The sequence below is a fragment of the Anguilla anguilla genome, chromosome 2 (genome assembly GCF_013347855.1).
Source record: "Anguilla anguilla isolate fAngAng1 chromosome 2, fAngAng1.pri, whole genome shotgun sequence".
Taxonomy (NCBI): Eukaryota; Metazoa; Chordata; class Actinopteri; order Anguilliformes; family Anguillidae; genus Anguilla; species Anguilla anguilla.
The window spans coordinates 48,345,653-48,367,778 of NC_049202.1; the positions used below are offsets into that span (position 1 = coordinate 48,345,653).

The 22,126-nt window shown below is 40.8% G+C and overlaps 2 protein-coding genes across 2 annotated transcripts; both read right to left on the reverse strand.

Annotated features, from left to right (window-relative positions):
- Positions 1-3,855: 3,855 nt before the first annotated feature.
- On the reverse strand, positions 3,856-5,099 carry rasd3 (RASD family member 3). The gene has a single exon (XM_035403190.1). The coding sequence runs from the start codon at positions 4,902-4,904 to the stop codon at positions 4,266-4,268; it is 639 nt and encodes a 212-aa protein (XP_035259081.1). The 5' UTR covers positions 4,905-5,099; the 3' UTR covers positions 3,856-4,265.
- Positions 5,100-13,665: 8,566 nt separating this feature from the next.
- dctn5 (dynactin 5) lies at positions 13,666-22,108 on the reverse strand. The gene is made up of 7 exons (XM_035406387.1): positions 21,891-22,108; positions 21,526-21,594; positions 21,178-21,296; positions 18,062-18,173; positions 15,359-15,461; positions 14,873-15,007; positions 13,666-14,523 (listed from the first exon to the last, which is right to left on the reverse strand). Exons 1-6 carry the CDS (start codon positions 21,936-21,938, stop codon positions 14,910-14,912), a joined length of 549 nt encoding a protein of 182 aa, XP_035262278.1. The 5' UTR covers positions 21,939-22,108; the 3' UTR covers positions 13,666-14,523; positions 14,873-14,909.
- Between the last annotated feature and the right edge of the window lie 18 nt (positions 22,109-22,126).

A 22,126-nucleotide genomic window follows, 5' to 3' on the forward strand; every position in this document is an offset into this window, starting at 1 on the left:
GATGGCAGGAGATTCAGTCACAAAGACTGCTCAACTGGTTAGTGTTTCAATAGGAATAGTGACTAATGGTTGAATGGGAAGGGTCACTGCAATCAATTGTGTGGTGTAGCATTAGAGAATGTGTGTGGGTGTGCAGAGATGATCTACACCAATTGTCTGCCTGATCGATCACATACACAGCTGTTGAGAATTATTACAGTACTAACCTACCTGTAGTATGCCTCATAAGCCTGACAGGGACTCTCTTAACAGGGAGTCACCCTGTCAGGTCTCCTGTCTCATATCACTGGCTACTAGTAGGGGCCAAGTCAAAATACAATTTTCTAGTCCTGGGCTATGGTGCAGCAAGAGGAACAGCACCCTCTTATGTGCAATCTTATATCAGACTTTTTCTCCTGCCAGGCCTCTGTGCTTAGCATGCACTGGCCACCTTGTCATCCCCTCACCTGCTAAAAATTCCAGCTTAATCCAGCCTAAACTGGTCAAGCTGGTTTCAGCTGATCTCCCCACTACAGTCAGGACAGTACTGTGAATATCTTCCACCACAGTTTGAAAACCCACCTATTTACATGGCTCATCTAATGCTGAACTCAAAACATTTTGTGTGCCATTACTAGAGTAAGGCTGTTTATTGTCCCATGGAATGTCAGAACTAAGAGTAGCCAGAGTGAAGTGGTCTTCAGGCAAAAACAAATGTCTGAACTCTTAAAGGTCTGTCCTAGTAATTGACAGGTAGCAAAACTGCTGGGGAGAGAGAAGAAATAAATTTAAAAGACAGGACTTCTGACATGTAGAAGTTTCTAAACATATAACTAAATATCCAGAACTATGTACACATATCCATACATGATTGCATCATATCTGGCATGCTGTTTATGAATTAGTCTGTCTGGACACATTTGTTAAAGGTTTCTATCCCAAATAGAGGGCTACAGAATACTTGTTATGGATCAAAAAAGGAACTGGTCAGGGGTGTGACTGTATTGCAGAAAAAAAAGTGTATCAGAGGGGTAGGAAACAAATAACTATTAGCTTAGATTTAAGAAAAGTGCAGCTTAAGGAAAAGTGCAGCATGCAGATAATATTTGCATGCAGGAATGGATTTTTGCAGGGATTCTTTTGAATCAAATGGTTCTTGTATATTGCCTATAGTGTCCTACATTTTCTTAAAATAAGATTTAATCATTGAGATGTTAGTTGAATTTGGGAGTTACATGTTGTTCTTTTACAATGGGAAAGATATGAATGATTCTTTCTTTTGCTTGAAGTGTCTCTGTCTACTTTTGTGATTCTGGAGCACTGTTTTGCATATATAATACCCTTGAAAGAGAACCAGCTCTGCCCATTGTTTTTATCAGCATTTTGAATGGCCTCAGTCTGGGCTACACGTGAACACATTGTTGAAATTAATGTTGGCCTGAATACAAGCATCACATGCAGAGAGATAAAATACTAACTAGCACAGCTTTCGTTGATAACAACTGTGGAAGCCAGAGGTGCATATCTGAATTTTCTACAGTAGACTGGCCAGACACTTCCTCACCCACATTTCCCACGTAACAGCAGTGCATTTCCCAAACAAGCTTAAATGTTGAATGAGGTTATTATTGTATGTCCATTTGTTTGACCACGTGTTAGAAAGAAAGGCAAATGAAGCTTTGAGATACAAATAAAAAAATAACTAAAATATTGAAAAGCCCTTTAAACTGCTTTTAATAAAATCATATATTTTTATTTTGTCACAAGTGGATCATTGAACCTATGTTGTAAAAGATATTATTTGTCTTCAACCCTGTGTCATCATCCAACAATCCCTCTTTTTAAAAGAATACTTGAGTTTCTGGTCTCTCAGTTTTGCTAAAATACATATCGTAGGAGGAGAACCTTGTTTCACTGCATAAAGACTGAAAATAAACTTGAGCTGGAAGTAATACCTGAAGTAGTATAAAACAGGTAAGGAGCTTCTAAGCTTTCACTATCGGATATTCAACTTGGGCATCTGCAATAATAACTCTAGAAAAGTGTGTAAGATTTCACTATCAGCTGTTTTCCAGTTAATTCTGTGGGTTTGATAATTCTGTGGGTGGTCACTGTAGAAATGGATGGCCTTGCTATGCTATTTTTGAACAACAGGAGTAGGGGAGGGTCCACATGTTTGTCTACTCAAGTGGTCATGCAGTGCTTTACCTCACAGTTCTTTCCTCTTTATTCAGAGCCTGTGATCCAACCAGTGCTCCAGAAATGTTCACTTGAATTTGAGCACATCCTATTCTGGCCAATGATGCTGCTTAATCAGCATTTATTTTTAGAAATAATGGAAAGGTGGGTGTTTGTTTGTTTAGTCCCTCATAAAGATGAATAGGCATGGAATGTTTAATGAGGATATGCGTGGGCAGCTTTCCCACTGGGGAATAATCAGTTAATATCTTGAATATATTCCAGGTCTCTAAGTGCACCCACCACTGAGAACACTAAAGGGAGAGGAAATATACTGAATTAATGTAGTAGATAAAGAAAAACAAATTCAACAACCAACTGTCACTTCACTTCCTGTCAGTTTTATGCCCTTATATAATCTGTGTTTACCATGAAAAAAACAACATTTTTTCATCCACTAGTGAAAGAATTAGGGATTACCATAGGTTGACTCTGGATTAACACTGACATCACCTGACAGTCCTTTGTTTTTCAGTAGAATTGTATATATCATAGACACTGATGACACTGTTTTTTTCCCCCTCAGTTCCAAAATGCTATTTTTCACATGCAAGATAGGGGAACAGTTCAGTGGTGCCCCACAAGGCACATTGCCTTTAATACTCCTGTGCAAATTTGTACACGTTCTACTGTTTGACACCATGTGGATGGGCATTTCGTGCTCAGTTGTAAGAATGAAGATAATGGCAGGTGTGGCTCTAAGCAGAGTAATCACACTGTGTGCAAAGTGCAGCACTGTATAGACAAGGCAACAGTCCTGTTCCATGTAGACAAACAGTGCCACCCCCTTCACTATTCACCACTGCAGCAGTATTATGTGTAATGATAGTTTGTCTCTAGTCCAGTTTTCAACATTCAGTAATATACATCTGATCAATGTATGGTAAATATACTAGTTTTAGCTATGATAAATGTGAGATATAAGATATAACGAACTGCATTCCCACTACACAATCTGTAGTGCATTTTGTTGTGACTAGTTAGCAAAGCAAATGTGTAGAACATGGACTAAAATGTAATTGTCACCAATAAGCTTGTCTTTGGCGCAGTATTTGTTCTTAATACAATGTTTAATTAAAGTAAATGAAACTTTTGCAGTTGTGAATATTAATAAAGCAATTATTTGACTTCTTGTACCCTCAGCTCTTGGTGCCCACTGGGGCTGACATTTGCACCTTGATATCATTGCTGTGCAGTATAAAGGGATTCAAGAGAACATGTCTCTTGACCACAATGAAACACTATCAGTGTTTTTCCTTTTTATGTAGGTATCAGTGCTCTGCATTAAATCACTTCCTTAAGCACATGCTACTGATTTTACCTTTACTGGCTGTAGATAACATCAGCTAATGCACTCATATCTATGAAACTTTATTTGAATGGAAGTATTTATTGTTTGGTGAAACATCCTTGAAATCATTCATGACTGTTAAATAATGTACTTTGATTTAGAGATATGATGAAAGTACTTAGCTGGCACAAGTGAAGGTGTCTAAGTGGAATAGGGAAAAACTCAAAATCAAAACATGAAACTAATATAAATGCTTTTAAATTTGAACACCCAATGCTAAACAAGACTTTAATTACAAAATGTGAATGAAGAAATTAAGGAATATAAACAATTACCAAACTACAGTCTGGAGACAACCAGTAAGAGTCTGATGCCTTTATTGCACTTTTTAAGTTTAACTCTATACAGTCAGTATCATGTGAATGAATCACTGTACATTTTTATCTTCTCATTCAAGAATTACCATGATTACTCCAATTTGGAGTTAAAAAGGCAATTTTACTGTCTTTTCTGTTCCTCGGAGAGCACCATTTCGGCTACTACTCAAACACCCAGTCCAAATTCGATTTGTTTTCAGGCGCACAGCATTGCATGTGCAACAGGTGCACCTCAAGTCACCTTTTTCTTTCTCCATCTCCTGGCCGCGACTGTCCTGCTTCTCCAGCTTCAGTTTCAACTTCACGAAGCTCAGGCTGCACAGAGCTCAAGATAGATGCGCAGATACAGAAATGATGTCATATTTGCATTATGAGTCCAATTATGACAGAATGCAGCTATTGGTTTTTTTCATCGGCGGCTTTTTCCTGACTCCAACATTGTCCTTCGGAATGGTCTCTCTACGTCTCCGCAGTGCAGGGCTAAGGCGACTGGGCAGATTGACCTGCTGCAGCAGCTCCTGGAACACCCCCATCACGTTTTCGCTGCTCTTTGCAGAAGCCTCAACAAAGCTGGCGTTCCAATCCAGCTCGACAATTGGCATTATCTCGCCTGTAGCCAGCAGTCTCTGGTTCTCCAAGTCAATTTTATTGCCCACCACTGTGATAGGAGCGAACTTTTCACCCTTTAGTTCTAGAATCTCTTCTCGCAGTCTCTGCACCTCCTCGAAGGACTCTGGATCATCTATAGAATAGACCAAGGCGAAAGCATCACTGTTAAGGATGCATAGCTTTCGCATGGCCGGGAAGGAGTAGCTGCCGCTCGTGTCCATGATCTCGATACGGATTTTTGCTCCGTCAGTGTTGTATTCTCTGCTGTGCAGCTCTTCAACTGTACGTGTATACTTGTTTTCAAACCTGTCTTGTAGAAATCTCTGGATCAGCGCCGTCTTTCCAACCCCCGCCGCACCGAAGAACACCAGGCGGACTGTGGTCTTTTCCTTCACTGCCAGAGACGACATGACTGCGGTAAAGTTCTGAAATCTGGAAACTTGCAGAAACTGGCTAATAAGAGAGAACAATTCTTTCCGCCTTTCAGTGATTGGATATAGACGGGAAAATATAACGCCGTCTCAATAGCTCGAACTGTCTGCTCTCTTGGTGCGCTATCCCGTTTACCAAGATTCTCTTAGTTTAGGTATCAGACCTTTCTATCCCTCTGCCACAAGTTACAGGTATTTATTCCATCAACATCCTGCGTCAGTATCACCTATATCCAATGATAGCGCAGGGGCGTGTTTAGCCTGCTCATACCCTTTTTTGATTTGATGCTCTTTAAAAATGCATTACAGCATAGTAAATAGCCTACTCTGTAATATTCAAAACCACGCACGCACACTCACACACGTAGCCTATACTTAGATTTCTTCCGATTCATTATTCATTATAATTATGTTGATTGCTAAATTAGATCGGCTAGGGTTAGATAGATAGGCAATGTGTCATGTTTCCCACGTAGCCTACTATATTGTATGAGTTTAACAATTTTTAAAAGGACATGTCCCAGTATCAAATTTAGTCGATTGCCAAATGTATTGCTTCAGCAACAAAATTGTAACAAAATATTGATTACGTCGCCGGAAGTTGCCTAAGCGGCCATCACTGATAAACATGCATTATTAGACTTTTTACGTATGCATTATTTATTTTTTAAATTTGTATTTCTATCGGCTCAGAGTAGGCTACTATTGAATAGCTATAGTTACCATCATAGCACTATCTTTAAATGACTTTGTCATGCCCTGTTGCTTTCCCTTTCAACCAGAGGGGGGAGCAGATAGACCTTTTGCCCACAGCGTTTACCCCTTATGTATTGGTAATTTTACTCCCAGTCTGAGCATTAGTTACATTCTTAACACATTGATGACACCTTGGGTGTCGCTGTACTCCTCATCCACAATCAGACCTTATCCTGAATTAATTTTAGCATATCTCGAAGTTATTATTATTTTTTAAAAATCGTATTTGTTTATGAAGTAAAGGGTTTTACATACAGTAAGCGTTTTTTCATACACTTTGGTTTCACCATGCAGAAATCATAGCATTTTTTATGTATAGTCCCCCTTTGTTTGGATTTCAGGCAGTTCCTTTTGGCCTGCACACTTTGCTCTTGCCCTCACTCTGATACAAGTTAATCTTGATCTCATCTGTACACAAGACCTTTTCCAGATCTCTGCTGGCTCTTTTAGGTACTTTTTTTTTTTTTTTTTTTAGCAAACTCTAATCTGGCCATCCTGTTTTTTGCAGTTAACAAGTGGTCTGCATCTTACAGCCTCTGTAGTTCTGTCTAAGTCTGCTGCAGACAGTAGTCACTGACACATGCATCTTGAAGAGTTGTTTCTGAGCTGTCAGGCCAGTGTTTTTTGTTATTGTGGTGAGAATTCCTTAGTCATAAACTGTACAGCTCTTTCTTAGCCTACCAGGCCCTTTGCAACCACTGAGTTCACCAGTGCTCCCTTTCTGATGTTCCAAATGGTTGATTTTATTAAGTCTAAGGTTTGACCAATGACTGGCAGTTTTTTTTTCTTTTCTTCATATTTTTGAGCCTCATAATGGCTTCCTTGATACAACTCTGGTCCTCATGTTGACAAACACCAATAACAGACTCCAAATTCCATCAAAAACCTATATGCTAAAGCTCTCTTATACTTGCATTAAAGAAGCTTGCACTGATGCATCTGCAGTGTAGGTGCCTTCTCACTCCTGCCACAAAGCACTCAGTGTCCTTACTTATGTCCAGAAGCAATGTTTAGTTTAGGCTCTTTAATGGAACATGTTTTCTGAGGACCTGCTTTCCACCTTCAGGCATTTTTATTCTTAGATAAGATCATGTTTGTTCTTTCAGTAGGTGTTTGTGTTTGACGTGTAATCCCTTAGAGACAGCTACATTTAAAAAATATAATAGGACCATAGATATATAAATCATTCAGAAATGGTATCATTTGGAAATTGAAAGTGAAGTGAAAACAGGCCAATTTAAATTAGAATTCTTTTTTGGAATATTTATTACCATTTGCCCACTCTAGCATTATTTTTACACAGGCTCTCATTTATATAAATCATTATTTAATCAAGTTAATAATGAATAATCAGAATAACCTTTCTAGCTGGCAATTGCAAGCAAAACTGTTACACATCTTGTGTTCTCAAAAATGAAAACATTTCAAAATGTGATTAATGTCATGAATAATGTAGCCAATGTGTGTCCACTACAGAGAAACAAAAAACTACTGACCTTGAAAAACACTAGAAGTAACCTGTATGCCTACATGAAGTGAAATGCAAGTTCATAGCAAGCTCAAGATGGCTTTTGTGGCATCCTAATAGACATTGCACCAGTGAAAGAATATTAAAGAGGAGATGTAGGCTGTGAACGCTCAGGCAGCTTATACCCAGCTCAACCTGAACTGCTGAACGTAGATCTAGCACTGCTACCTAATAATGCATCTGTCAATGTGTCGATTAACATGTTAAAATATGTTTTATTAAACCCGAGAAAGTAATGTTGTTTTAATATTGTTTGCACTTTTGGAACCTTGCTCCAAACCGCAGCTATGAAGCCAGAGGTATAGGCCTGTTTCCTGTTTCCTGTTTTATCTGCGGAAAATCAGACTCGTTTATGTTTAGGTTGCTTCTTTAAACAGTGATTGTACCAAGGACAATCTAAGTATTGTCTAGTATGTATTTTGAAAAGGTATAATTACCTGTCATATGTCCAGGTTTATATCCTGTCCAGTTGAGGTTCCTATCTCTGAGTTTCGACTGTACATACAGTAGATGTAACAGATGTAACACGCCCACAAATTAATTGGCTTACTACTGGCATGTTTGTAAGCATAGTAACTTTTCTTATGCTAGGATTTTAGATATTCATGAGTAGAATGATATAGTCCAAGTTTTGTGCAAAGATGTCAAAGCATCTAGGAGGAGATAGATTTTAAGTTTAAAATACACAAGAAGGAAAATCTAACCACACATACTTTTTTGTTCTATGAGAAGAGAGGAATCAAGAAAAAAAAGATTATAGGTCAAAGGGTTCAGGAGTTATCACCTGTCAAAGTTTGGATTTTCAACCGTTTGCTGCATTGCCACCAAGTGGCCACCTGGGCCAAAATTGCTCAATCACCATTTTGAGTACTCCTCAATCAATATACAAAGTTTGGTAAAAACCGACCTGGTTTTGCCCAAACGACAAAAAATTGTAGAAGAAGATAATAATAAAATAAAATAAAACAAAATTATACAAAAGAAAACAAAAGGGTGTTTGCCCCCCTAATAATAATAATAATAATAATAATAATACAAAGGAAAACAATAGGGTGCCTTTGGTGCTTAGCCCCCTAAATATGTCTGCATGGGCAGCAATCAACTGAGTTCCAGAGCAATGCTGAAAATTGACAAAATGGTGAAAAAATATTGGTGGACCTTGTTGGTCCTAGTGGAAAATCCTTCACCATAGTGCTATTGAAGTAATGGATGTGTTATCCCAAAATGCTTCAAATTGACATGACATGACATTTCACCAATGTACCTTGTTTGACAATTCTAGGATGGACTGGATGATGAGGCCCATCCCCGTAATGGACAACTCATGCCGTTTCTTATGTCCAGGTTATGCATGGCCTGTACTGTTTGTGAGCCAAAATGGACAAAAAGTTACCAATGTTTGGCCAGGTTATTTGACAAAATAGAGGAGAGATAATAATAATAGAAATTTCAGCCATTACAATAGGTTTTCCCTGCTTCTCAGTGGAAGTGTAAAAATAAGTGCTGCTCAAAATGCAGTCTATTGGAATATTCAGACAATCAGTTATGTTTTGCAATTTACTTTTCAGTTTCATGTTTTTTCCACTACTATTACGAGTTATGTTATACATATATGTATTATATATTTACTATCTTGAAGTGGCATTGCCAGCTTGCTAATGTTCAGACAACTACACAACTATCTAGGTTAACAAGTGACACAGAAAAATTATTGAAAAAGATCAGTTCTTACCATAACACATGCTCTAATGTCATGCATGTGTCCTTTGATGCCTTCAGCATCCTGTACAACCTGTGACTTCCTTTCATTTAAACATCAAACAAAATGGTGTAATTACCTTTTCTGTTGTTAATGTCAAATTCTGGTATGTGTAGATAAAAGCTAACACTAACTGTTTCCCGGTAGTAAGAGATGCAGCACGTAACATGGGCACAATGGAAGGGCGATGGAAGCCAACAAAGATAGCAGTGACAATGTCTGGTAAACAGTGATAGCTCTTTTCCAGATAGCTAAGCTAATACATTTTCAGGAAAGGCAGTAAAATCGTGACTGAGTGCTGAGAGCACACACACATCATTGTCATTGTGCAATGCCGCGTACTGCTGCTGCTGCTGCTGCTGCTACGTGGACAAAACATAATAAATGTGATGATGCCGTTCCGTTTCAGAACTGGTAAATGTAGTATGCATCTGATAATAACAAGTAGAATCCAATTTTACTGTAAACCACAGTTCTTGTCTGGACGCAGGAGATATTTGTGTCAGCACTGTCAACATTGTCCAATGGCTCTTGGTATCTCTTAGCTTTTCCTCTTTGCACACTCCTCAGTGTGATAGTGGGCTATGGCTGTGTGCAGTTAGATGGGTCATCTAGTATGCTCCACCCTCTGTTCTGGATAAAGTAGCCTACTGTGAAGCTAAGTGTTTAATATATGAAGTAGATTGTGTTCTTTAAATATTTCCAGCTTTTCAATGTGGACATAAAAATATTGCTCTCTGGATAGGGTCTGTACATTGTGTTTTGTGTATTGTTCTGGTGGTTTTAGGAGGAAATAAAAATTTGATTTGGTTATTGTACAAGGATGCTTGTAATTATGTGCCTACCTACTGAAAGCAATCAGTAGTAATCAATGTCTGGCTAGTTTTCGGTCAATTCCCTGACTTGATGCAGTCAGTATTCATTTCTAGAACAAATTCCATGTTGTGATGTTCGTGATGTAGATCGATGTCGCACATATAAAATTCACTAATTACCTCGGTTACATGACTATTTGTGGAAACGTTTGAAATTTGTTTTCAATTTGGCTGAATCAGTTTCAACAGGCCACAAGTCTGGATCACCATTGTAATTGAATGCTTGCTCACAGACAGAAAGTCAAGCAGAGAGACAGAATGCCAGACACAGTGGGCTCTTATCTCTGTCTCTCCTGTCCTGTCCTCTCTCTCTCTCTCTCTCTCTCTCTCACACACACACACACACACACACTCTCTCTCTCTCTCTCACACACACACACACACACACACTCTCTCTCTCTCTCTCTCTCTCTCTATCTCTCACTCTCTCTCTCTCTCTTTGTTTGGGGTTCTCTTCTGCTTTGCCTTGGATTTTGTATCTAAGGTTACCAAAGCAGAAGTGTTCATAAAGACTCAACTATTCGAGCACAGTTTCCAGGAAATCTAAATGGAGGGAGGCAATGAGGTGAAAGAAAAAACAGCACTGGATAGTTGGCTGGCTGAAGCACTGCATGTGGGGAAACTGCTAATGGCAGTTTCAGGCAAAAGGCAGGCCCTTCATTATCAGCACATCATTTAGCTATTTTATCTGGCTTCTGTTTGCTATTTGTAATTGTTTCTCGTCAACTTCACACAATTATATTGATTTGTTTTCAAACTCCTAGAAATTATAACTGCTTGTATGACAGTCAGAGTTCCACTTGCCTTTCAGGTATTCATTAAGTTGTGGAGTGGTCGATGTTGGACTTATGGGGGCATTGTTGTATTAGTGCCATGCTCTATATGTATGCCTTTGAAATCTCAAAGTTCAGAGGGACACTGATTCTAAGAATACATGGAAAGGCAGCTGTACCTATAAAAGATTGCATATACACAGAAGAGATTTGATTCCATTCCCTACATGTTGGCTATTGTAGCCTTTGTACAGTATGTGCCATGAAGTAGCATAGAAAACATTTTTATCCTTATGAGGAAAGTTTCAATCTTTTTAACTTCTATGTGGAATCAACTGTTTCAATTAAAGAAACAACAATTTATCGCTGTTAAAAAGTCACTGAGTACTGGGCTAGATTACGGTGCAAATAAACAAAGTAATATGGCGCTGTTATTGTTTTTTGGGCAACACTGTTGAATGACATCACTTGTGTCAGGAAGGTGAGCTATAAAACATGTTTTTTTCATTCTTTCCCGTAAATACACCCCAATCATCTGCTGTTGCTATTTGTTCTTTGTAATGGTCATTGATTTTGAAGTCAGACACGTGTATGCAGCTAATCTCTTCCAAAGCCTGAGAATGTAAATATGAAGCATGCAGTGTTATTACTGCCATTTAAGCAGTATGCATATACATAGCAGGAACAGGCCCTTCACTTACCCAGTACAGCTCAATATGAGACTGACAGCCCCCCAAAGTGGATATAGGACCTGGCTCGATACCATGCGCATATGCATCAGTTCCCCCACCCCCAGTTTTGTCTGGCCCCACAGTAAAACACTTCTTGAGCCAGGAGTGCTTGTAGGCCTGCTCTCCTTCCTTCCCTCTCTCTCCTCTGTCTCCCCTGCTAACTCACTAATGGACATGGAGTAATGTACACAGTCTGGCCACTGGGTCAACATTAGTTTAAGGTGACACGGTTTTGTGTGTCAGGGTTACATATGGGAAGTTTTGCCATCATAGGAGAAAGGCTGCCATCAACATGTTTTACTATGAAAAACAGGTGAAGAGCTAGGAGGGCATTTTCAAGCTCTTTTAAAGCGTTACAGTTCACCTAGGTTCACTTATTTTCAGCTTGATTAAATTATGAATTGTTTGTTATTTTTCCAAGAGATAGGAAACTGGGTGAAATGGACAAGAAAACTGGAACAGCCACTAGCCACAAATATTGTGCTCCTCTCACCTATTCAGCAAAGGATATAAATGAGCCACTAGCTCTCAAGATGGGAACTCATTAGAGCATTATTAAATGTTGATAAAGGAATGACTTCTTACCTTTTGATTGTTTACGAATGTATACACTTTATTACACCTTGGGGGTTTGGGATGTGGCTCTTCATCCGTGCCTCTGTAGGATGGCATATTCAGGTTTGGATTTGTTGGAAGGAACACGAATGCAGTGCTGCACGTTTCCTCTGGTTATCTCTCTCTTTACTGTACTCCTGGTCATGCAGCTCTGGCAGAGTAGCTGCTGGGGTTTTATTTGAGTTGTTTTTTCAGCCTGAGAAGAATGGCTCTATTGTGTCGAATGTGCCAATATCTCGAGCCACAGTCAAGGACTGAACATTACAACAAGAGGTGCATTGGTCACACCATGCACGACATATGAGTTTGCAGTTGTCTTGTTAGTTTTTGTGATAAACCATTTGCTGGTATCTATTAGGTCAAACCAACTTAAGCAAACAGTCTGTCCTGGCTGCTTTTGGGTAAAAAAAAGTGGGTGACGAAAGTGTCTTTCAGTAATCTGCACTGTAACACATGATAGGAGGCCAGCTTGTCTTTGCTGTTTACCGTCTTTACTGAAAAAATTGACCGCGGATAAGATAATTTTATTGCATGGCTGAATTTTCAATAGAAAGACTAAGCCAGGTGGAATTGGTATAACTGTACATAACTTATTGTATAATTTTAGGGTAAATCAGTTTTATTGCGTATGATTTTATGCATAGTTATTCATTATTAGTTATTAGTATGAGACATGCAACAGGACAGAAATTATATCACCTCCCCAATTTCCATGAGGACTATAACTCAAGACATAATTTCATTTTGCATGAACAAAAGACAATTTAATACTGTTTAAAATTATGAATGCAAGAATCTTAAAGAACTCTGGCCCATCTACAATGATTACAATTGCAGCCAGGTGCTATAAATATATTTGCTTATTAAGCAGAGAATATAATTTGCTTCCTCTACCCCCTCTACGCACTTTCCAGAGGGTACAATATAATTAACACTCGTAAAGGTGACTCGTAGAACAACAGCACTTGTCATACTGTGCAAAAAAAAGGTGTTTGTCTCAAATGGGTCACATGCTGCAGACGTAGTAGTCTCCTCTATTTACTGCTATTCATTCTGAGATTAAAAGCATCAGGTAAGTGGGTTTCACAAAACAGATTAAGTGAAGTTTTGGATAGCACGCTTGCACAAGGCGTCTAAATGATTCAGTTTCATATGTTTACAGAGGATTAAGAAATGATGTGAAGCAAACATGTTTTTTTAAACAAGTGTTTCTCTTCATGGGTTATTTAATGAGACATTTGTTATGGACCACAGCACAGATGCAACGGGGCCTACTGTTCAAACACCCTCGAGTGTTTCTGACACTAAGCCTCGGGCTAAACACAATGTTCCTTTAATGCGTTTCGTTTCGTGCCTAAGTGTTTCTGAGTCCCTCCGCGGACACCAAAAAACACAGCAGGAGTGAACACTTCGGCGAGAAAGCAGCGAAACGCGGAGGGTAACCTCTGAACAAACACGGCCGGGGACTGGGCTCCTGCCAGCCCATTTCACCCGAAGGGCAACGCAGCGGCTCTGAACGTTGCTCAGCAGCTGGGAGCCAATTAGAAAGGCGGTGGGGAAGTGGGGAACCGCGGCAGCACGTACAGCACGTACTGTCCCCTACGGCACTGCACACCGACTCAGGAGGTCTCACTGCTGCGGGTCCCTGGCAGGCTTCCCAACAACACTCGGCCACTGAGAACTGCTAAATATGACACAACACGTAGCCTTTCCATCTTTAATAGAATTTATATTTTCAGTACGCTGTTGACATGTTTTCTCTGGCTCACCACAACCGTCACACCTGACATTTTGGCAAGCGTGCAAAAGCCTACTTTTATGGTCAAACACATTGTTTGCAGTGTTATGAGGAAGAGTACAAGGTTTAAAATGTAATGGTGTGGAGAATTATCAGCATCTGTAATTACTGAGAAATGGTTCCCAATCATTGACTAAAGAAGCATTACACCATACACTTATATCATATGTGTCATGCTCCAGCAGTGGCTGCTGTTCATTGATTTTGTATTGACTTTTCTGCTGATTGTTTAATTATGATACACCAGATATTAAGCTAAAGGTCTTTTATCTAGAGTGCCATGGCCATTTTCCTTGGTGCCGCACCTTTTTTTTTAGTTTAGTCACTTTTCAGAGGCAGTTTCTTCCACAGAATTACTGTTTAGTGTTTGCCTGCCTGTCTTACCAGCAAGCACCTGCTGTTCCTAGATCCAAGCAGTGCTTTCTTTTTTCAGTTTTTTGAGTTCCAATGACAGGACCCTGTTTTTAAACAGGCATTTATTTGGAAGAGCTCACATCTGTTACTGTTCTAGAAGTCAGACGTCACAACAGCAACGTTACACTTGCAAGACTGCGAAGGAAACAATGCATTTTAAAAAAGAAAAGAAATAAATACTGGATTTAAATAAATGCGGCGAGTTTGAACGGTGGTGGTATGAGGATGTCCTTTTCTTCACTGCTCACGGGACGAGTCTGCGGTCTCATGACAGTCCTTGGCCTGTGTGGGCGGGGCCCCCCTCGGGGTGAGTACGTTCTGAGATTCGCTGGGACAACAAATAGGGGAGCTGGACAAACACAGAGATGTGGAAAGGGAGAGAAACAAAGCACTTCATTGAGAAACTCAGGGACGTGAGGGATGCAACCAGAGCACAATATCTAGAGATGACTGCATGGTAAAATTAAGCAATAATCTGTGGAAGTAGCCCAATGTGTGCTAAGGCAACATTAAGTAAACAGGGCTGGAAACCATGCCATGGCTCACGTCCCAGCCTTTCACTAACTGAGAGAAGTCAGTAGACACACATGTCAGGCGTGTCCTTATTGAGAAGTACTGTGCAAACTATGAGTAAGCGCTAGTAAACACAAATTATGTATAAGCACCAGCAAAGATGTGAAGGGAATGTTCTCACTTACTCTAGATTGGTCCATAGTAAGCGGGGTGCTGGTGGCCTTAAATCTGGCTGAGAGGGAGGAACTTCTGGTAGTAGCTCTTGGTGACATCAATCATGAGCTCCTGTGTGCACTCAGGCAGCTCTCCTGAAAACAGGCCTGAAGCACAGAGACAGGGAGAAGTGCAGCATGGGAAGCACCAGAGCTGAGCTGTGACCCTTCACTTTCACACAGTTTTTATTGTCACCCTTCATTTGGAAAGTGCTTTGAACGGCTGTATGAAGCACAGCACGAATAAAATTATTTTTGAAAAATGTTTCTGAAATTATTGTGCATTTTTGCACAGTGGAAGGCCAATCTTGTATGTTGGAAATGTGCGCACTGTACAGTTAGGTGTTCAAATGAACAGTATCTATGTTACATTGCATTACGATCGCTTAGCAGATATTTACACAGCAAACAGTTCATAAAGCAGCACCAGCAGGTCACTGTGTCCAGCCTTTGTCTTACCTGGACAACCAGAGAATACTGTGAAGGGAGGGACCACTGTCTCAGGTGGGAGGACCGTGTTGTCCAGAATCTTACAGCAGTCCTTCAGAACACACCGTCGCCCCTGGTGGAGAAATGCATTATGGGTAATCTCACTTCTGCCTCATGAAGTCTAGGAATGCTGTACTGTGATGGGACTTGCAGCTGCAGTCTAAATGCACAGTGGACTACTGGCACATTGTTAAAGCTCTACTGTGACAGCATAGCCCAGACAAAGCACAAAAGGAACACCGCTCACTGTGGGATCGCTAAGCCACTGAGACTCACTGTATTTGAAGTATCAAGTCCCAAGGTTGAGGTGTGGTGAAGTGAAGCCACTTTGTGAAGCACTGTGTCAGTGAAACCTGTTCTACCGTGGGTTCAGCTCAAGCAGGTTTGACACATCATTTGGGACAGTGTGTAACACTGGAGTCTGTACTTCAGTATCTACCTGTACCCATGTCTGTCACTGACATGCTGGCTGGAATCCTAACCAAAAAGTGTGACTGCCAAAGTAAACTACTTAAACCAGGCCAGACTCAAAGAAAACAAGCTACAGGAACTACTTTAACCCTTTTGTTCTAAAACAATATTGACGTCAGTTCGGGAGATATTCCTGATATGCTTATAGGCCTATATACAGTAAAACATTTTATAAAGCATCTGGTCACATCGTTGAAGGCTTTCATTAGTGGAAATATGTGCAGACTACATTCTGCTCCTAGATTAAACTCATTATTATGGGGTTATTGAGTACCTTTATTGAGTAACAATTGAGTACCTATTGGTTTTCAGGGTGCAGCTATATACTCTTGTAATACCACATACAGTCATACAGGCAAGACACTCTGGGCTACACACCAGCTGGGGCAGATCTGCCTGTCGGAACGTTTAGACCAGGGCTGTCAAAACCAAATCCTGAAGGGCAGCAGTGTCTTTGGATTTTTGTGGTGTCATCCCAATCAATGAAAACAGTGTTAGGACACTTTAACCAATCAGAATTTAAGTATTGAAACGCACCATAACCCAGCAGACACTGTGGGCTGGATAACTTATACCACTGATTTAGACAGATTGAGATGGCCCAGTATGACCGGCCTGTCCGAATTATTAGATGGACAGATGCACCACAGCTCAAGCAGGCACTAGTGTTCGAAAGCAGCCTACAGCTCTGCAGAAAGCACATCATGCCATTGATAGTTTTTTGACACAGTTTTTTGTTTTTTAATTATATGAGTATGTAATTACTGAATTGAGTGCATGAAGAGGATATCAGCAACCCGTTATTCCGCTACCTCAGGTGCCCTGTAAGCCAATATGAAAACAGTACATATAAATGGCAGATGCTAGGATGTACAGGGTTTCTAGTTTCTGAATTATTAAACACTGTGCTCCTGAGTGTCCAAACAGGCAACGCACGGTTCCAGAGTGATTGACTATTTTCCAAGCGAATGCTGAAGTAAGCTTTTAAATGAGCCCCCGTGCCTCTCTGAGGGCTTTAATCAATGTGTGGGCTTTTATGCAGCTCACTTCCACTGCCGGGTATTGTCAGGTGAGCCTGAACTGCACTGATAAGCAGCTTTGTGCTTGAAAAATAAGCAGCGGGGAATTTAATATGAGCAATAAAGCAAATCACAGGCACTCCGGACCCGTTTCTTTCATTTTCCAAAATTCAGGAAAGACCCTCAGCTAGGAAGCCTAGACAGTATATGGTTACAAAGACTCTGAGTAACCATATATTGAGCACGAGAGAGAGAGAGAGAGAGAGGAGGGAGATATGAGGAGATTCGAGAGAAAGAGGGCAGGAGAAACAGAGATAAGAGCCCACTGTGTCTGGCACTCTGTCTCTCTGCTTGACTTTCTGTCTGTGAGCAAACACTCAATAACAATGGCAATGCAGGCCGCTGAAACCTTGAGCAGATGCAGCCTCTGATAACGGCCCCCTCCAAGCCTGCCAGCACCCGCGTGCCCAGGAGCAGAGGGCCACGGCAGGGCCCAATTACACCGCAATAAGCACAATACGGAGCTGTAAAGTCATTACTTCAGGCCCAGTGAGGGCCCATCACCCAAAACACCACCGGGTGGGAGACAGGCGATGTTCCAAACCGCTCTCCGATAAGCATTTGTGTTTTTCTGTGACTGTGACTTGAAGAGATGGGGAAAGATTGTGTTTATGATTGTTTTTGTCAGGAGTGTCCAATTTCATCCGAAAAGGGTTGGTTTGGGTGCAGGTTTTGTTTCAGCCCAGCAACACCTGATTCAACTAACTGACTGAACCCAGTCTTCAGTCAAGACCTTCACAAGTAAATGGTAAATGATAAGTAGAGTCAGGTATCTTAGTGCAGGTCTGAAACGAAAATCTGCACCCACACTGGCCCTTTTTCAGAAAAGATTGGACACCCTTGAGTCACATGATTATGTGCAGCTCACTGGTGACAAAGTGAGTTCAAATCCATTAGATGAAATGTAAAAGTGAATTAAAGCATTTCTGAAATGGCTTTGATAGTTCACTCGTTAGTAAAATTGATCTGATTCACTGAAATGACAAAACAACAGTAGAGCAAACAGCCGACAAAGTTGATTAGCCTTACGGACGTCAGGAAACATTCCACAAGAACATCCAGGGTGTCACTGGGCCAACACGCTGCAAGGAAGAGGAAATGGAAGAGGGCTTTCCTCACTCACAATGACGCAGTTTTTCCCTATGTGGACGTAGGAGCCAATCTGCGCTGCGTTAACCACACAGTCCTCCTCGATGAACACGTGATCTCCAATGTGCAAAGGGAAGAAGGCCACACTGTGAGGGAAAAGCACAGCACAGGGCAGAGATGAACGGACCTCGTTACCAATGCCGTTCTCCACACACAAATAGTCATACGTTACCACATCTGCCAAGTGAGTTTGTAGCCCAGGCGCCAGTTCTCAAAAGGGACCTGGGAAATAGAGTCTTTTCAAAAACTCACTACAGAGAAAGTATTTATTTATGTTGTAGTTTTGGGATGTCCCTGGAACAAATGTTAACGAACAGCTGCAGTGGAGGGTCAGCACAAACTCAACGCTCAAAGGCCAAATGCATTGTGGGACTCCGGCAGTCTCACTACTGGCACACGTGGCAGCTGTAGTACCAGACAGAACAAATAATGAATTTTGCTGACACACGGGTAAAAGATTGTCACATTTACTAAACATAAATATAGACAAATTTCTATAGTTGTAAAACATATTTTGACTATACTAGAACTATATTATGGAACAAAAAACTGCACTCAGTAAACAGGAATTGAATTGCTCTGTAAATAGAAATTGGATCGTCGTTTTTCCTAAGAACAGGACAGACGTCTTCTGCATTTGTGTCTAATTTATGGCCTCACTAGAAACAGATGAGTTGTCCAAAGCATATCTGGGATCGGTGCAAGCCATATTTACACTTCAGTGGGGACACCGTTCGTATCGGCTTCTAGTGAAACCATAAATTACACACAAAACCAGAACACTGACACCACTCTTCTTTCCTATCTGTTGTTAGGAAAAACGATTTCAATTTCTATTTACAGAGCAGATTTCCTTGTTCTCTTTCAATGGTGTAACAACTCTATCATGTTCTCATGTCTAACCAGGCAACAGGCTATTGCAACAATTCCAGAATAATCAGGTCAATGGCAAAGGCTGAGGTCCTTCCCTGATGGTACCAGTCTATTTGCTCTACTCTCTCAGTGCAAATGAGCACATCAGCATTTCTGCAGGGCTTCGACTCACTGCTGATCACCCCACTGCCTGGGTGAATCTAAACTGGTGAATTTCTGCTGTTTTATTAGAAACAAAGTACATGCCTATGATGCTGCTCTGTACTCATCTCATGGCAAACTGCTGAAGCCAAGCAGGTGCGGGCTTGGTTAGTACATGGATAGGAGACCTGATGTTAGTTGCCCAGTAGGGGGCAGTCTTCCTACAGAAACAAATAACTGGGGTCCCTGGGGTCACTACGCTGTAAAGAGGTGGTCCTTTGGATAATAATTTTAACAAAGGTCCTAACTTATCGGTTATTAAAGATTTCATGGCACCACTCAAAAGAGTAAGGGGTGTCCTGTCCAAATTCCCATAAAAATCCTCCTCCTGCATTAAGGGACTGACTATACAATCCCTTACATTTCCTACTCACATTTCTCGGGTAGAAGGCGCTAAAGAGCTGTAAACTCTTAGTTGACCTATCCAGCTAGAAAAGTTTAAAAAATAATACAGTAAGGTAAAGCACTGCTCTACACGTCTGTTTGGGACACCTCAGTTTTGTATGGGTGAATGTAAGCCCTGTGCAGTGTGAAAAGGAAGTGTACACACCAGCACAGCACAAAGCTGTGGGTTATTTTAGGAATAATTCTCTCCCTGTACCTGACTTTGTACAGAAAAGGAAAGGAGCGGACCATGGATCTGACCATTAGTGAGCGTGGGCAGTCAAGACACTCACCTTAAAAAACTTCGCTCAACACTTCCGAGAAAGACATTTTGCACTCATTTCAAATTAGTCCTGCATAAGAGCAGTAATTTTCTATGCCCAATCCAATTACCAATCTGACAAAGAAAAGCTAAATTTAATTTCACAAATCTTGGAACTGCACTGCAATGCTGGCTGAGCAATTTCTGAACCTCACTGAGGCAGCTGCAGGTCAGGCTGATAATGCATCTCTGGTAAATACTGCAGACTGTACACATGCTTCAAGTAGTTCTTTTTTACCACATTACTAATGATAATATTAAACACAGAATTGAGCACTTAAGAGCAGGCCTTAATCACCGAATGTACAGACAGAGCAGGGGAAAACCAGCTTCGTCTTTCACAGCTGTTCAGCAATGCGCGTGCCGTGGGCATGGCAACGGGCACCGAGCCCTTGGGATAATTACAGCGGCTCTAACTGTAACATGTAAAGTGGGAAAACGAAGGCCGGCTGTTTATTTTTTAATAAGCTCTGATTCCCTGCTCCACCAACTGAACTTCCCTATCATAAGCGATCTCAGTGGAAGGACTAATCCCGCGACCTTCTCTCCAGGCGGACCGGGATTAGCCGTGTGATTCCCCGGCAGGTGAACATCCTTCGCTCCCCTCAGTCACCTGCCGACGGCGCAACGACCCTGCTGCCCCTGAGCAACAGCAGGGCAGCGTGTCATGTCAAAACCGCTTATTCATCCTGGCCCACGAATGAATATAGTCATCAAGCATTACGATTGGTATTTACCGCTGGCCCGATTTCACCCCAAGGACACTGGCAGAAACACAGGAACTGATGATGTGCGCCGTAGGGTTTGTGTAAGGGCACATATATGGAGTCATTAGCCAGTGGTTATGCTTTATACAGAGTTCTTTGCATCTTCTAATAGTAGCCAGGGTCCATATTCTAAGTGTCTCAGAATAGGACTGCTGATCTCGGTTCAGTCTGCCTTGTAGTTCATGTCAGAATATGGGCAGGGGAAACCTGATCCTAGAACATCACTCAATTTGGGATGCTTTATGAATATTTACCCAGGTTTTTTTATCTTTTATATTTGCCAGATTTATAGGCTGCCTTGATTAAAAAAAGTATAAAATAAGGCAAATGGGAGAAATTAATTGGTTTCCTCTCAGACAAACCTCTGAGAAGAGACTTTAACCGGTACTTTGAGACATGATTACCAGGCGACCTCTGGTGGTCACTTGTTTAATTAATAGCATATTTTCCCATTGTCCTAGTATGGGGCAGAAAAATATTTTAGTTACCTGCACTGCTTATCTAATGTAAAGGACTTATGTAGTCACACGACAACATACTTACCCTTTGCTGAACTTTTTGAATGGCGGACGAATCACACTGCGGCTTTTGATTACACACTGCCTTCCAACTCTGACGTTAGCAAGATCCCCTCGAATTATACAGTCATTCATCACAATGGTCTAAAATGAGACATTAACACATACAAATATTAGCTTTTAACGTTCGTCTAATAATTCAATGCAAGTGAAGGCGATAAACTCGCACTGTGGAATTGGTTAATTGCTACAACCTGCCAACGGTTTTACAAAATAAATGATAATATTTGGAGCTAAAGTACAAAACTTTTCAATGTATGCAGAAGTGTCGCGTTAAGACACACGTTTCATGACAGCCGGCTGCACTACTTACTTTGCCATTGAGAACAATATTCTGGCTTCCACACAGCACAGACTGCCTGCTGACCTTGTTACCAGAGGCCTGGGAGAAGATGAAATATTATTTAGTGTTAATGGGAGATTGTGTAGAAAATATACCAAATTGCCAATGACTGGAAGGGAGATGAAGCAAACGTATAACTAACTTTTCAGATCAGGTTATCTACATTTTATTTTACATAGCCCCACAATGAAAAACAACAGGCAACAAGATACGCAGGCAGAAATAATGGTTTGGTAGATGACTACAGCCATTCCGTTAGCTAAATGAAGGAACAACAATAATGAAGGACCGTCAACTTGAAGCAAGCTAGCTAGCTGACTAAGAAAAAATCATACCGTTTCGATGTATTCAGCTTTGTTGTACAGTATTTCACACAACTCCATGTCTAAAGCAATATACTGTATACAAATTTTAGATTTATAAAGACACGTATCAATCAATTGATGGCAACCTAGTATTCTACAAAAATATCTTTGCTATTTTGCTTGCAGTTGTCACTGCCTGCGCCTCCTCCCTTACTTCCGGTCTCTCCAGGAAAGGCTTTCCCTAATTCAGACTATTCGTGTAGATT